This window comes from Ictidomys tridecemlineatus, chromosome 4, assembly GCF_052094955.1.
Source record: "Ictidomys tridecemlineatus isolate mIctTri1 chromosome 4, mIctTri1.hap1, whole genome shotgun sequence".
NCBI classification, from domain to species: domain Eukaryota; kingdom Metazoa; phylum Chordata; class Mammalia; order Rodentia; family Sciuridae; genus Ictidomys; species Ictidomys tridecemlineatus.
In genome coordinates, this window is record NC_135480.1 from 97092170 (window position 1) to 97108693 (window position 16524).

Below are 16524 nucleotides of genomic sequence, written 5' to 3' on the forward strand. Positions count from 1 at the left end.
TAAAAATTAGGGGACTGGGGCTGGGGCTCAGCGGTAGTGCACTTGCCTGGCATGTGTGAGGCACTGGGTTTGATTCTCAGCACCACATATAAATAAAGGTCTATCAATAACTAAAAAATTAAAAAAAAAAATAGGCACCTGCCAAAATTCTGGAGTAGATGAACAGAAGTCAATACCAAAGCTTCAGAAACCATGTATGAGCCCAGCATAGTGGCACACATCTGTAATATCAGTGACTCAGGAGGCTAAGACAGGAGGTACAAGTTCAAGGCCAGCCTGGACAATTTAGTGAAACCCTGTCTCAAAATTTAAAATAAAAAGGACTGGGAATGTATCTCCATGGTAAAGTGCCCCTGGATACAACCCAGTACAAAGAGAGAGGGTGGGCGGTAGGGGGAAGGGGAGAAAGAAAGAAGGAGAAGGAGAAGGAGGAGGAGGAGGAAGAAGAGAAAGAGGAGGAGGAAAGAAGGAAGTAAAGAAAATATATGAGAGCAAAACTGTATTTCTATCCCATAATTTACAAATCAGGGGGCTGGGGAAAACCCAGACCAAGGGCCAAACATAACTTCAATTTAATAACATAACTCTTTGAACCAGTTCACAGACTGTCATTTTAAAACCATACGCTATTTTCCAGTTCCAACCTCCTTGTTTTACAGTGTCTCTGCCCCATGCAGGACCTGCCAGAGCTAGATAAGAACAGGTGAGACAACAGGGGAGGGGGAAGGATCCTGATTCCCATGGGCTTATACTGGGCTATCCAGCTTTGATCTTCTCTTCCCAGGAGCTCCTGAGCTAGGCACTCCTCTAGGGAGGCACTTAGCCCACCTGAGGGCACAGGGAGAAGGCAGGACTAGGAGAACCCCTGAGAATCCTCCCCAGGACAGGGCAAAAGGACAGGCCCCCAACTGCTTCCAGTAGCTTCTTCTATCTCTCACCGTAACCTCCTCAGCCCCCAGCTCCCCACATCATTCCCAACCCAACTCCAGCCTCTCTCCTGTCTTGGAGCTGCTTTGATGAGAAAGAGGGACTAGAAATCCGGGTCTGAGGGGAGATGCCGGGTGGCCCAGCTGCTGGCCTGTGGTGGTGATGGTCATGTGTACAGTGGTAGGAGATTCACTCCTGCATCCATCCATGGAGGCTGCTTCTTCTCCAGCTAGTGGACCTGCCAAAGAGCACAGGAGACATGACACCAATGTGCATGAAATTGCATCAAACAATGGGACTTAGCACAGGGAGTCCTGAACCAAAAGAGGAATAGGCTGGATTCCCAGCATGCTCCACCACACACTAGCCAAGTGACTTTTATCTTAGTAAATCACTTGACAATTCAGAACCTTGATTTCCACTTCTATCATAGGAGACTAAAAATATCTGGGGCTCTAGAAATTTTGGAAGTTTTGAATGAGAGGATGGATCCATACATCCCCTGACACTCTAAAATGTATTATCTATCACCTGCTTCTATGCCTAACCTCAGAGAAAGATGCTTTCCATTATCACACCCTTGCCATTGTACTTAACACAAATACTATGCTTTGAAATACACTATTGAACATGGCCCCCTCAGTGAATAGATGAAGCCTAGTGTCACGCAAGAGTTTAATTAGGTTAATTAGAAATTCAGCTAAGTCTTGAGTTTCTCCATAGTATAGGCAATGCAGTCACTTATAACTGATTTAGGGACTAGGGATGAATAACAATAACTTATAACTACATTAATAATACTCTGGATCACTTACCCTAAGCCTACCACTATACAGGCATTGACAGGTCTCATCCCGCTTAATCATCAGAGTAGCATATAACATAGCCAGGATGGCTATGACCAAGACACTGAGTTTCACCAAGGGTAGGAACTTGCCAAAGGTCACCCAGGAAAGGGCAGACCTAGGTTGCAAACTCAAGTCTATTCTTACCCAGTTAATGCTTAAATTAATAGAAATCCAATGGATTCCATGTTATAAACATCACTACTTCTTCCTTACATTCTGGAGAACATCCCCTAGTCCCCCTCCTTTCCTCAGCAGGGCCAAGGCTTAGGGGTGAGATTCACAGTGTCCAGGGGCAGGTCCTTTAGAAGCCTCACACTCCATCACTGCCCCCACACTCACTTGCACAGTTTTGTGGATCCAGTCCAGGAACTCAGCCACCTTGGCGTAGACACCTGGGTGATTGGGCTCTGCACAACCACGTCCCCAGCTGACCACACCCACGAGGTGCCACTTGCCCCCATCTGGGCAAACTAAGGGCCCTCCGCTGTCCCCCTGAGGTATCCAGGCATGGAGACACAGAGAAACAGACAATCAGACCTTCCTGGTAGAGGAGAACCAGATCCCCATGAAGAATAGGGTCTCCTTCCCAGGCCTTCCTGCGTCCTGCTAGGATACCTGCTGGCCTCCCCCTCCATAATCCCTTAGCATGAGCATTCCTCCTAGATTCTGTCTCATGCTACCAACATAGGCAGACCAGGGACCAAGCTGCAGCAGGTCCCTGTCCCCTCCCTCCACCACAGGCCACACCTGGCATGCGTCAGCCCTCCCGTCCAGGTAGCCAGCACACATCATGCGAGGGGTGAGGGCCCCGCTGTATATGCAGGAGCTGTTGCAGAGCTGGGTGCTGAGCAGGGGCACCACTGTATCCTGCAGGGTGTCTGAGCTGTAGGCTGCAGGAGACACCAAGAAAAGCTGCAGGGCACCAAGCAAGGCCAGAAGACAGAGCAGCAAGAGGGAAAGAGTTAGTAGTCCCAGAGGCATGGAGACTCAAAAAGGGGAGCCAAGGACAGGAGTTGTGGACCACAACAGGGTGCTGGGGTTTAGAAGATTTAGGGTCTGGAAATGAGGAGAGGAGGAGGAGAACTCACACATATACCTAATGCCGAGGCCATGGCACTCCTGGGACAAGGGGATAGGGGGTAAAAGGTTCTGGGCTTAGGGAAAACATCATTGCTTTTTCTCCCCAGAAAAGCCCAGCCAGGGAAGACTGGATCCCCCAGGACTGGCCACTGGTGGTGCCAGGGGAAATGAGGGCTGGAACTGCCACGTGGCCAGGGAAAATGGTGTGCCTCCCCTTGGAGAAAGATGCCTCACCCCACCCCTTTTGCACTGAGGGCCCTTGGAATTGACTCACTATGGCTGGGGTCGGTGTGGCCCCAGCCAGACACCCAGCACTGCGAGCCACTTGGAAAATGCTGTTCCTCAGCTGGCAAGCACACAGCGCCCACAGTCTCTGTGGAGAGGCACAAGGTCTTGGTCTCGATTCAGGTTTGGCTTCCCTCCAGCAGAGGCTGGGCAAAGATCCTCCTTATCCCCCTTCTCAACAGTCCTGGTGCCTTGCCTCTACCAGGCTTCATGTAGGGCTGTCCAGGCCAAGCACAGTCCCACCCTGGGAGAGACTCTTTTTAAGAAACAATGTGCAAACTGTTGTGCATGGCGCCCTCTAGAGGTAGGCAATGCACTTGCTTTCTACCTCCACTTGGGGACTGAGGGAGAATGGAAACACCTTCTGGCCCTGGGTACAAAATTTCTAGCAAGGACCCAGTTTTGGCTTTTCCCTAGGGTATCTGATCCCTAAGGAAGTATTTCCAAAAGTATATGACACATCCTATAGGTGGAGCCGAACATGATTTTAGATAGAATATAGACGTGCCATTTCATAAACACTCACTCATTTGGGGAGAGAACTATTTCCTTTTCAATTCTCTTTCAGTACCTCTTATTGAATCAACGAGAAAGACTCTGTCTGGTGCTAGTTTGTACTTCTCTCAATGTTTTCAATCTCCCACTGAACAGAGGAGAGCAGGCCTTTGCCCAACAACCCCTACAGAGGACTCCAGCAACCTAGAACTTACATATCAGTTTGTTTTCACAGTACATATTTTTACAGTTACTACCTATTTACTATAGTTATATAGGTTCTCCAATCAGGTAGTTTTCTCTTTAAAATATATTTATGTAAGTGAATTTAGAAACATTAACTATTTGAGCAATAGTACACATATGTGATAAGATTTGTGAAATGCGTATAGCAACCACTGTTGTTTGAGAAATCCAAGTGGATAGTGATGGGAAAGAGGAATGCTGAGTGCATAAGTTTGTGTGTGCATAAGTGAGCGTGGGAATGTGAGTGCACACAAAAAGATGGGGTAAGCATGTCTGTGCATGAGAAAGTGTGAATGCACAGGTGTGTCTGTGCATGTAACCCAGTGCACACATGTGTGTTTTTCTGTAAGTGTGTGTTTGTAGCAGAGTGTCCACATGCAGGTGCATGTTCAGGGGAATAGCAGCTGGAACAACTGCAGCCTGGGCTCACCCTTCTATGGCAGGTGCTTTGGCAAGAGGAGTTCTGGCTTTGGAGGCAGAAGTTTGTCACACGACCTTAAAAAAATCACTTCCTTCCCTGAGCATCAATGTCCTTGTCTGTATATACATTTCATCTACTTGCCAGGTTTGTTACAAAGACTGAGAGAAAGGATATTTGGAGAAGTAAATTTCTTTAACTCCAACATTTCACAAAATGGTTGGGACTTTGGACCAGTCTGGGAACAGGGGTAGAGCAGTCTATTGTTGAATGAGGCAGCTGTGAAACCCTGCTTGGGACGTCAAAGCAAATTCAATCAGCATAACCTTCTATGAAGAGGGCCTGAATTTTTGTCCCCAAAAGAGCCTGTTCAAGAATTGGTACAACTTCAGGTCTAAGAGACTGTAAAAGTCACTATGATCCAAAGTGAATGGTGTACTTTTTAGTTTACAGTGCTAGGAGGATACCCTAGAAATCAGCTAGCCTCTCCTGCCACCCAGTCCCTGTTCCTCTCTCACTACATTCCTAGCCTGCTAGTCCCAGGGCCAGGGTCTCTCACCTGAGAAGTTGAGTGGTATCCGAAGACGCAGAAGGGCAACATCATAGTCATGACTTTGAGCACTGTAGAGGGGGTGGGAGATGATTTTCTCCACCATAGCCCCCTGGTGTGGCTTAATGGTGCTATGGCTGACCAGTCCTGCATGAACCCGCCAGCTGGACAGGCGGAACAACCTGAAACTGCACAAAGGGACCATGCTGAGCCCATGGAAGGAAGAGTTACAGAAGGTAGACATAAGTAAGGTAGTGAGTGGAGGAAGTTGGCCAGAGAGGTCATTAGAGGGGACCACTGTCACAAATCTCCAAGTTCCTGGGACCCAAGGATCATGCCTCTTATTATCACCCTAGCAGCTGACAAGACAGTGGACATGCAGTAGGTGCCTAACAGGTGCTTAATGACTGATGGACAGAGAAACAAGATACTACAGGTCATCTGCAACCACCAATCACTCCCTCTCTCCTGTATAATCACCCTTCAGGCTTAATGTTGGAAGGCCTTATAAGATATGAAAACTCTAACCTAAATCAAAAAACTTCCCTCAGACCTGTCACACTGTGTGTGACCTGAGGGAGGTTCTTCCCTCCCTAGCAACATTTTCCTCATAAAATTAAGTTTATACTCTCTGACTTGCCTGCCACCAAGAGAAGAGACTCAAAGAACTCATCCATTCATCATTCATTTGTTCATCCCTCCAACTAATATTGATTAAGCATCTATTATATTCCAGGGAATGTTCTAGTCACTGAGGACACAGTAGTGGATAAATCTACAAAGGGATTTTTAGACCAAGAGTCTTTTTAGATTCTTAGACCAATGAGACCAAGAGTCCCTGCTCTCCTGGAGCTTTCAATCTAAAAGGTGGAGAAAGACATTCAATTAGTAATTACATGAAAAGACGATTTAATTACAGTGGTGATAAACATTAAGAAGCAGAGTGCAATAAATGCAAAAGCATCTTAGAAACTTAAAAACTGTGTGAATTTAAAGAACCAGTCTTTGACTACTGTTGTTTTTGCAGAGCTGAATTTGACACTGACAGGGAGAATACCACCCTTGCACACTTAGAATGGACACCTGGAGGCAGCAATTGTACAGGGACACTTTATACAGGACAAACAGAAAAGGTAACTGAGATCCTCACCTCCCCATCAGCCCCCAAGACTTGCCTGTGTATGCAGTGCGCAGCAGTCATCACCCAGTGGGGCGCCAGTACAGAACCCCCACATGTGTGTCGGGAGCCAAGGGTCACACTGGCCTGCCATGGCCAGCGCCCAAGAGCTACAGCATGCCCACCAACTATCCGGGAAGCCAGAGGCCTTGTGCCGCACTCTGCCAACAGAGAAGGGTAAGACAGAAAGAGAAAGCCAAGTGCCTGAGAGCCAGTGTGAACAGCTCATTTATTATTCCTGGTCCTAACAGGAAGATAGGAATGTTAATTACCCATCTGTGGGCTTTCTGAGAGAAGGGATGGTGTTCATGGGATCTATGGAGCCCTTATGTCAATTCCACAGTAGAGGTCAAAGTATGGATGAATGTGTGGAAGTCCAATGGATATGTGGATAGATGGATGGGAAGAGAGGTGAAAGGACTCAGACTGTTTCCCATTTGGACCCTAATTCACTACCCACCCTTAGTCTCCTGAAACTACTAACAAATTTCTCAGCAGCCAATAGCAATTCCACCTTTCAGGTTCTTCAGAAGAAAGGGGCAGTGAATGCCGGAGGCCAAAATAGAGTGGAGTAGTGAAATAGAAACATGATTAGCCAGCACCGTGCCTGTTTGGGGACATAACAGAGAACTAAAGGGGCTTTGTTTGGGCAGACTTCACCTGCGAGAAGGAGCCCAGCATATGGATGAGCACATGGGCAAGGACCACTCAGACCCAACTGAGCCTCTCCATAAGGCTCTTCCATACTCCATACTCAGCAGAGCAGGGAAACTCCTTTCTCTCACCCATTTTCCTAGGTCCAGGACATGACTTACCAGAGCATTTGAGGGAAACAACTTGACCAGAAGTACAGTTGTCCCTGCAAAAAGGCACCAGCAAGAAGTTGGACAGGGCCAACCTGAGGCCACACATGCCCCAGGCATGGAGGTGGGGGGGTGGTAAACAGTTCTTAGGGCTGTCATGTAGAAGGCCTGAAGAATACCACCCTTCTCTTCCTGCCTCCACCCAAACACCTCGTAAGCAGTTCTCAGGACAGCAGCACATAGTAGGCCAGGTCTTCCAGAGGGTAACAGAAAGCTTTCAAGGTCCTTAAGGATCCATTTGGTCGGGGCTCAAATTTACAAATGTGGTTATTTATAGATGAGAAAATCCAGCTGTTTCCACTAAACGGCCCTGAATAAACACATATTCAGTGGGTAAATGAATGGATATTGAGTGGATGAGTGAATAGAGCCTTTTTCCCTGTGCTCCTTTCCAGGTTCACTGTTTTCTGTCCCAGGTCTGCATATTTGTATTTTTGCTCTCCTCTTTCTTGCTTCTCTCTTTGGGGTGGGGGGGAGTGTGTATGGGGGGTACCAGGGCCTGAACTCAGGGGCACTCAACCACTGAGCCATATCACCAGCCCTATTTTGTATTTTATCCTCACTGAGTTGCTTAGGGCCTTGCTAAGTTGCTGAGGCTGGCTTTGAACTCTCGATCCTCCTGTCTCAGCTCCCAAGTGGGATTACAGGTGTGCACCATCACACCCAGCATCTGTCTCTCTTAGGATAAGCCTCAATTCCTTTTTGATCCAATGCTCATTTCTTTCCTTACTCATCTCTTTCCTCCTGCAGCCCAAGGCCTGGTCTTCTTAGATTCTAATTTTCCAAACCTACAGCCACCCATCTGCTCTCCTGGAGGAATCAGTCCCATTCCCACATCCACTTGACCATTCAGGAATCTAAGACAAAGACTTGGTCAGGGCCTTCTACCTCCAGTATATTCCTGGGGATGACTCCTTGGGAAGGAGCTAGGCAGAAGGGGCCCCAAAGCACAATGATGAGAAGCAGGGCAAGGATGAGAAGGCTTCAGAGCAGTGAAAGGGAACCCACCCCTCCAACCTAGGAAATTTCTAGGCAGCTTGCGGAAGCCCAGGCAGGGGCAAAGTCCTCTCAGCTTGTGCCCAATCACACCAACCCACCCTGAGGGTTTAGGGAAGAGCCTGCTCCATTCCCAAGCCTCTTTTCTTGGACATACTTGAGGCCCCAAGCAGCTCTTAACTAGAACCACTTGACTATCTTTCTCCAAAAGATTCCAGAGTTATATAAATATAATGTGGCAGCGTTGAGAGATCACTCAGCTTAGAGAGAGGCCTAGTTTCAAGACTTGGCCTACCTATTTATCGGTTATGAGACCTTGGACAAGACTTTTTAACCTCACTGAGACTCAGTAAAAGGGGATAAGAGCAACATTCCAAGTCCTGAGATAACAACAACCATCCCTTCATTTCTTATGAGAGACAAATAACATACGGCCACTGTGATGAGCAGGACCCATGTGAACTGGGTTTGTAATTTCTGACTGGGAAACATTCCTCTGCTCTCCTCCTTATACTGCCAATGACCTCACCACCGTCTCCCCTGAAAGAAGATTTTTCTGGACTTCCCACCAGGAAGTAAAGGGCCCCACTCACCTAACCTCAGAAGCCCTACCTGAGCTGCCACACTTCCTTCAGGAAGCCCTCCAGACTAGGAGAGAGCCGAGCAAACTTCTGGGAGCTGTTGAGCATGGTGTCAGACAGGTTGACTCCCTTATGGTGAATGAGTCTTGGCAGAACAGAATGGGAGGAAATGAGCTTTAAACTGCAGTGGGAAAGATACTGGTTAATCACAACTAGAATATGCACAGACACTCAACTAGTGTAATGACTAAGACAGTGATTTCTCCTGAGAGTTATGTTTGTTAAAAAGCTGTGAGGCTAAAAGAAAACAGAAGAAAAGCAGCAGTACTCAAAGGAGAGAAATAGCTGGGGCACCATCATGCCCAGAGGCTAGAAGATGATCAGAAAGACCACTTGCTATTTGCTGAGTGCTTTGATGGTGACAGGAAAATGGAGGTGTCCAACTCCAGGTAGCCCTCCACCTCCCCAGGCTCCCAATCCTGCTCTTGTTACCTGAGATGCCCAAGGCTCTGGCAGATCCTCATACCCAGGGCAGGGTTCCAGCCCTCATGGCAGACCAGGAGCCAGGCTGGACGGGCTCTCACCTTCACTTCCAGCAAGAAGTCTCCACTATTTATTCTGAAAGACACTGAAACCACAGCATGAAAACAATATCCCAGGGATAGGGATAGGACAGGAAGAAGAGGACCTGGAATTCTGTGGGACAAGAAGAAGCCTCAGTGGTCATCCAAGTCACCCCATGTCAGGCTCCCTGTTCCCCATGTGTCAAGCCAATCCTAAAAATAATATAACCCTATTTGTTGAGATTTTTTCATTTTGTGTTTAACTGTGTGCTTTGGAAGGTGCTCCATGCATCACTCATCAAGGTAGCTGTATGCAATGACTATTACCACCCTCCAATTCTGCAAAGGGAAATAAGGCACAGAGGTAAAGCAACTTGTCCAAAATCACAGAATGAGCAAGAGATGGACACAGGACTTAAGTCCAGGTCTTCAGATTTCAAACCTCATGACAATAATAGTTATCACTTATTGAGTGTCTGTTTTTATCAAGCTGTTAAGGACCAAAATGTACCCCACCCTATCCCCCCACCCCTGATTCCTGTGTTGAAGCCCCAACTCCCAATGTGACTGTAATTGGAGATAGGGCCTTGAAGAATGTAATTAAAATTAAATGAGGTCATCAGGGTGGTGTCTGATCTGATGGGGCTGGTGTCCTCTTAAGAACAGAAAGAGACAGCAAGCATATGGTTGCTTACTTTCTCTCTCTGTGTCCTAGCAAATAGAAGAAAGGTCCCCAGAGGACACAGTAAGAAGGCAGCCATCTACTACTAAAAATCAAATTTTTAACACCTTGCATTTGAACTTCTAGCCTCCAGAACTATAAGAAAACTCTTTTTTAATTTTTTATTTTAATTTATTATATATGACAACAGAATGCAATACAATTCGTATTACACATATACAGCACAATTTTTCATATCTCTGGTTGTATACAAAGTATATTCACACCATCCATGTCTTCATGTCTTCATACATGTACTTAGGGTAATAATGTCCATCTCATTCCACCTTCTTTTCTCCCCCATGTCCTTTCCCTTCCCTCTCACCCCTTTGCCCTATCTTGAGCAGAACTGTAAGAAAATTAATTGTGGTTTAAGCCACCCAGTCCATGGAACTTTGTTATGGCATCCTAAGCAGACTGCACAGGCTCTGAACTAAGCTCTTTTTATATATTAGCTTGTTCTCCTTGTAGCTTTATGAATATTTTTAGATATAAATATGTGTATGTGTGTGTGTGTAAGTACTTACCGAGGATTGAACCTAGTTGTGCCTAACCACTGATCACATCCCCAACTTTTTTTTTTTATTCTGATTCAGGGTCTGCTAAGTTGCTCAGGGCCTTGCCAAGTTGCTGAGGCTGGCTTTGAACTCACGAGCCTTCTACCTCAGCCTCCCAAACCACTAGAATTATAGGTGTGCACCATACCTGGCCTGCAGTAAATATTTTTATTTCCTTCTTATAGAGAAATGGAAGTTCAAAGAAATAATGTACCCAAGGTCATGCAGTTAGCAGAAGAAACAATTCAACTTTATTCTACCTTTCATGATTTATTCCAACCCTCAGCCTCTGGGTAGCATCATGTTCCTACCTAGAAGGAAAGTGAAGGTGGGGAAGGGGCAGGGAACACTGTGGAGAGAGGTCCCTAGACACCTAGGTAACCATGCTGGTCACATACTGAACTCCTACCTACAAATATCTAGCCCTTCTCCCCCTGGCTCACTCTGCCTCAAATGGTAAGTTCCATCCCTCCTTCCACGCCTGAGATCAGAATACTACCTAGGGAGGTCCAAAAGTCCCAAATCAGAGATCAATGTTGCAAGGGTAGACCTATCACCACCCTCACATTAGAGGAGGGAAAGGCAAATGATAGCAGTGAACTGACAGCCCTTCATTTGGGTCCTCCTGCTCCTGGGAGGGGGGATCCCAGAGATGTAAAGGACCCTGGGCTGAGAGGAAAGGGAATATCTTTTACACTCGTGAGTGTGGCCTACCTGCTTTGGGAATTGAAGGGAGCAGAACTTCCTCATTGCTGGCCCCTGAGCAGTTCAACATCATCTCCTCATCCTGCAAGGTCCCAGAAATGGGCTGAGAGGCAGCTGGCCACAGATACAGTACTTTAGAGAAGAACAAAAAGAGGGTCACAGAGAAGAGCTGGGGCAAGGGAAGGAATTTCCAAAAGAGGGGGACAAGGCATAGGACAAGACACTCTTGCTGCAGAGCAGACCTGGACCTGGAGACTCCTTCTCCACCACCTGCCTTTAGGTGCCCCCTACCCAATCTTCAGAGGAGAGGCACAATGCTCTGTTTCTGTCTCTCTGTCTTTCTCTTTGTCTTTCTCTGTCTCTTTCTTTCTCATGGAAAAGACTTCTAGAAAAAGCCTGATTAGGGCTGCCCTGAATCATCCTCTCAGGTAACTCAGGACACTACTTCTCACAGTAAGACTAAACATTCTTCTCTACATGGAGCCTAAATCCATTCTGTTGCATTCATCCCTTCTCTTCTTACTGTCTATACAGAGCAGTTGAGAAAGGTGCTCATCTTAGCTGCTTGCTTATAATGCCTGCTCAACACTTGCTTCTCCCTTCCACTTTCCCCCAGATCCTGTCTTTGTCCCTTCAAGACCACAGAAGAGACCCAGCACTGACCCAGGAGCCATGAGCCGACACCTGCACCAGCCAGCAGTCCCAGGGCTCCCAGCACCACACAGCCACGTCGTACAGAGCACCAGCGCCCCACCTTGGAGACTGTGGAGGAGGACAGAGGGCTCTCTGGGTTCTCAGCTCCTGCCAGCCAATCTTACTCCACACACCAAGCTCCAGCAGGAGTCCACCCCAGCTCCCTGAACCTGGAATGGGTAAGTGCAATGCCCTGATCCCTGAAGCCCCAGGTCCCACTCAATTCCCCAATGGGAAACAGAAAGCAAAAGCAAATAGGGGATAAAGAGTGGACACTCTCTCACCATCAATCATATAGGGTTGACCCAAGGAGAAGAAAGGTAATATAAGAGGATTACCGTTCACTGTCATTCCCCAGTCAGGCCTACTGGGCTGTGGCTGGTCTCTCGGCTCTGCTCTGGAGATCGCAGGTGCTGGGCCCTTCTCTGCACACTGAACCTCCATAGGTACTTGATCATCCAGCATCAGGCTCTGGGGAAATAGTTGTCAGATCCCAGGATCCTGACATCAAAGTCTGCAGAGAAAAGCCTCAGCCCACTCCAAGTGCACATTCTAATCTTGACCGTGTTCCTGCTGCTGCCTACAAACTTTTATTCCCTTGGGGTCTCCCTATGTGTTCCCTGCAGGACCTCTCTGCACTCCTTGAGGCCTTAACTTCACCCATCTTACTCTCACGTAGCCTGAGTATCAGAGTGAAGACTTGAATTCAGACTTAGTCACTCCAAAGCCCACACTCCTGATTAACCTCTCCCTGGTCTTATCTCCTATGAGCATCAAGGCTGATGGTCCCTCAATATCCCAGTCCAGGCTTCAAGATCCTACCTTCCTTCATTCTTTCTATCTCAGAGGGAAAGAAGTCTCTCCTACATATACCCACCCTTCCCTTCATTCATTCAGAAAATATTATTTAGCCCAAGTGCACGGGTCACTATGGGGGATACTGTAGGGAGTTCAGGATAAGTAAGCATGAACCACTTCACCACTGCCTCAAAATATCTGCAATACTGTCCCAAAGATGTCATAAAAACAAAGTGGAATGTGTTAAGTGACCCAAGAAAACTTCAACTAAACTACCACTGACACTGATGAAATCAAGAGGGGCTTCCTAGAAAAAGTCCCTCATGGATGAACAGGACTTGAACTATATAGGCATTGGTAGTCCAGGCAAAGAAGACTGAATATGCCAAGATACACAAGAAAGCATAGTGCAGAATAAGTCATATGTGTGTCTGAGACTCTTGAGCCATGAAGAAGAGAAACAAAACATAAAATCTTGGGGGAAAAAAAACAGACAGTTCAAAATAAGGTCTATAACCTATTATGTGAACTGGGAAAACACCGGCTATGTCACCAAATAAATGAGATTCAATTTTCTCATTTATAGAATGTAATACTTGCTATTGAGTAATCTCTTTTCTCTAGTATCTTATCTCCCTCTGTTATTCTCTATACTACAGAGCCAGAGTAACCTGCAAAATTACTCTAAAAAGCAAAGCAAGCACAGAGACCCCATCTTTAAAGTACCCACTGAATCTTTGCAGCCTTGGGACCAATCCAAACTCCATAGGTCCTTCTATGATCTCACCCTTCCTTATTTCCCTACTAAGTCCCTCCACAGCCCAACTCAGGGACATGCTGATAAACATGCCATTCCCAAGCACCCTGAGGCACTCTCACACCACAGAGACTTTGCACCTGCTGTCCCCTTCCCCAGGAAGCTGACTCCTACTAACCTTTCAGGACTCAATGTAGTAAGGAGTTTTCTTCAACTCCTACCACACCTATTGTGGCCCTGTATGCTGCTTCTTTCTCTTTCCTTCCTCATTCAGCTATGTATCTCAGGGCCTGTGTATAAGAGGACTTCTTGGTCCCCTTTTGGCACAAAAGGAGAACTTAGATAAAGTACACAGGAGGAAACAAGGAAGAAAGAAAGGAAGGGAAAACAAGAAAATGTGATTGAGATGGCTTTATAAATTATAAAGCACAATGCAAATGTGAACTATATTAATATGAATAAGGAACACATATAAGCTTCAGATCCTTCCTCCAGGAATTTATCAGTAGAGTAGATAAGACCCCTTATAGTGGGAGTGACATATCTGCCCTGCAGATCTGTCTCTGTCAACACACAGTTTGTTTCCATTGGTTGTTTCCACTGTTTCACAGCCTGAAACATGACTCCAAAACATCATTGGCCTAGATGTGATTTTCATGTGTTGAATGAAATGCACTTTTCTCACTAAAACCCTCTTTACTCCTGCCTTTATGGTTCATTGAACTGGCTTTCCTGATCCTCTGACCAGTGTACAGAAGGCCTTTGTCAGACTCACCCAGGACAGCTAACTCCAAATGGTCTGAAAACAATTTCCTGGAACGCACGAACATCCACACCAGCTCAGCTCACACATGGGCCAGCAGTCCAACACCTTCCTATGAAATGAGGTACCAGTCCACCTCCCTGTCCCTACACCAATCACAGCCAGGACCTGTAACACTGGATCTCCCACCAGAAGCAGTTGCTTCTCCAGGAGAAACACTGGCCATGGTTTGCACCCTACCACACACACACTCCTTCTATGCTTAGAGATAACACTCACAGGGCACAGGTAATGAGGTTAAAGGACAGCAGGCTTAGAAAAGGAAGCTAAGAAAGCAAAGAAGGCAATAGTGTGGGCATATGAGGTTTTAGATTCTTCTATGGAGCTTCTTTTGAGCTGATGTCCCTCAGAGCAGAGAGGCAGGGCCTGTTCTAGAAAGAATTTCAGGGCCTGCCCAGCCTTTCCTCTTGTTTCAGTATCCAGGGAGCTAAGCTAGGCTTTAAACCCAATCTATGAACAAACTAACCTCACCTTAGGTATTGCCCTACCTCGAATTCCACCTACCCAAGCTTATATAGTGGCCTTAAAACATGGTCTTTCATAGTACAGGACCTCTTAGTCCTCTTTGGAAGTGAGAGTTCAATGTAATAATGATTTGCTAAACATCACCTATGTGCAAAGCACTTCACTAGGCCTATGGAGGACAAGAAAAGAGAATAAAATGCAGTTTCTAGGGAGAAAACAGGGGGTTATCCCTAAAGGGCCCTTGCTAGGACTCAGCCCCTGTACCAGAGCTGCCCAAGCAGGCTCTTTTCACCAGCCTAGAGTCCCAAAGGCAGGAAAAAGAAAGAAAAAGACCAGGGCAGGGGATGGCACAGAGACATAGTCTTACCATGTGGGTCACTGGCACTGATATAAGCCTTCAGGGTCTGCTAGGCAGGGTTCTGCTCCTGTCCTTGTGTCAGCATTGATTAAATAGCCCAGCCTGCTTGGTTGGAGGATGAAGTCTCCCTGGTTTACACATGGCCCTTCCCTTTGTCCCCCCTACACACACACACACACACACACACACACACACACAGAGATACGCACCAGAGAGACAATAAGCTCTGCTCAGGACCCATGAATAGATCCCTTGTTGTAGGGAAGGGGGCCAAGGGCTGGGCTGGGCTGGGCAGCCCCAGCCCCTCCCATCTGCTAACTGGAAGCTCAGAAACAGAGAAAAAGGTTATGGGGAGGAGGGGAGGCCAACTACTGTTGCTTAGCAACCAGGTCCCTTGTGCCAAAAAGTGTGCCCCATGCATGCTAACACAATTCCCCCTTCCTGCTGACAGGACTGTCCTGCTGAGAGCAACTGATATTAGCATTTGTTGAAATGTTTCTGAGCCCTCTGGATTACATCTCGCTTCTGTGTGGTTTGGTTTTTCTAGCAGTCTGGGGATGTCACCTTACATCAGTGCCATTGACCCACATGTGCTATCTCTGCTCCAACCTCTCTCTCCTCCTCTCTTGGCTGGTGGAAAGTGCCTCCTCTAGCAGCTCTGTTGCGGGGGCTGAACTAGCAGGGCCCCTAGCAGGGCCCCCAGCAGGGCCCTGTGTGGACAACCTCCTGTTGTCTCCCCTAGGAACTTCCTCTTAACTCTCTTCTCTTGTAACACCTAGGATGGAGTTATTGTGATGAAGATGAGGGATCTTTCTCCTCAGGGCTATATCTCTTACCTTAACACTAGGAAGAGGAGCCTCTCCACCCTATCTGCCCTAGGAGCCAGTCATTATAAGAATCCTCAGTGCTACCTTGTTTCAAAATATAAAATATCCCAGCTGAGCCCAGGCTGGTCTGAACACACCTGGAAACCACATCCCTTTAGACAAGGAAGTGGGACAATCCCAGGGAAGGGAAAGGCTGGTGTGGCTTCCTCTCCTTCAATCTTCCTCTCATAGAGCCCTCATATGGAATGGCTAAGAATATGGGCTTCCGAGTCAAGCTTTCATCGTTTCATCTCCCATTACCCTTAATGACCTCACCTATAAAATTAGGGTAATAGTACCTAACAACATTGATAGAATTATATAAGATATTGAATATTGAATATAACGCTCTTATCTTGGTGTCTAGTATTATTATTATCACTGTTGAAACTCATCCACACAGGCTTTATTTTCCCTTTTTGCTCTCTCTGTTCTCCATATACTTAGTATGTCCTCTGAGCTTATGGCCAGCACACAGAGCTCTTTGCACACAATACAACAAGAGAGGGAGGTCAGCTCTGAACTATAGATGTAGGAGAGGAATGGTGGCCATTGCTGAAAATCTCCTGGTTAGGTTCTGAGGTCACCTAGGGCAATGCTCTTCAGTCTACAAACTGTGTCAGGAAGGAGCCTGGCATGAGGGATGAATAGTCCCAGGCGTGGAGCAAGCATGCTAAAAGGAGAGATAGGAACAGATATAAATAACTGCTATTTGTGAAAAGTGAAATTACCGAGGCCTAAACACAGAGGTA

The 16524-nt window shown here is 46.8% G+C and overlaps 1 protein-coding gene across 9 annotated transcripts; it reads right to left on the bottom strand.

The window, feature by feature from the left end:
* Positions 1–484: 484 nt before the first annotated feature.
* Tmprss5 (transmembrane serine protease 5) lies at positions 485–15087 on the bottom strand. Of its 9 annotated transcripts, none has more exons than XM_021732372.3 (13): positions 14916–15084; positions 12044–12176; positions 11676–11774; positions 11022–11144; positions 8959–9094; positions 8498–8611; positions 6842–6885; positions 6025–6187; positions 4859–5037; positions 3130–3228; positions 2523–2665; positions 2115–2267; positions 1029–1165 (listed from the first exon to the last, which is right to left on the bottom strand). In XM_021732372.3, exons 1-13 carry the CDS (start codon positions 14916–14918, stop codon positions 1157–1159), a joined length of 1398 nt encoding a protein of 465 aa, XP_021588047.1. In that variant the 5' UTR covers positions 14919–15084; the 3' UTR covers positions 1029–1156. The 9 variants fall into 9 exon arrangements, with proteins under 9 accessions (XP_021588052.1, XP_021588047.1, XP_021588046.1 ...); XM_021732371.3 differs by having other exon boundaries at positions 8498–8647; XM_078047031.1 differs by lacking the exon at positions 14916–15084 and adding an exon at positions 14036–14657 and having other exon boundaries at positions 8498–8647.
* Positions 15088–16524: the final 1437 nt, after the last annotated feature.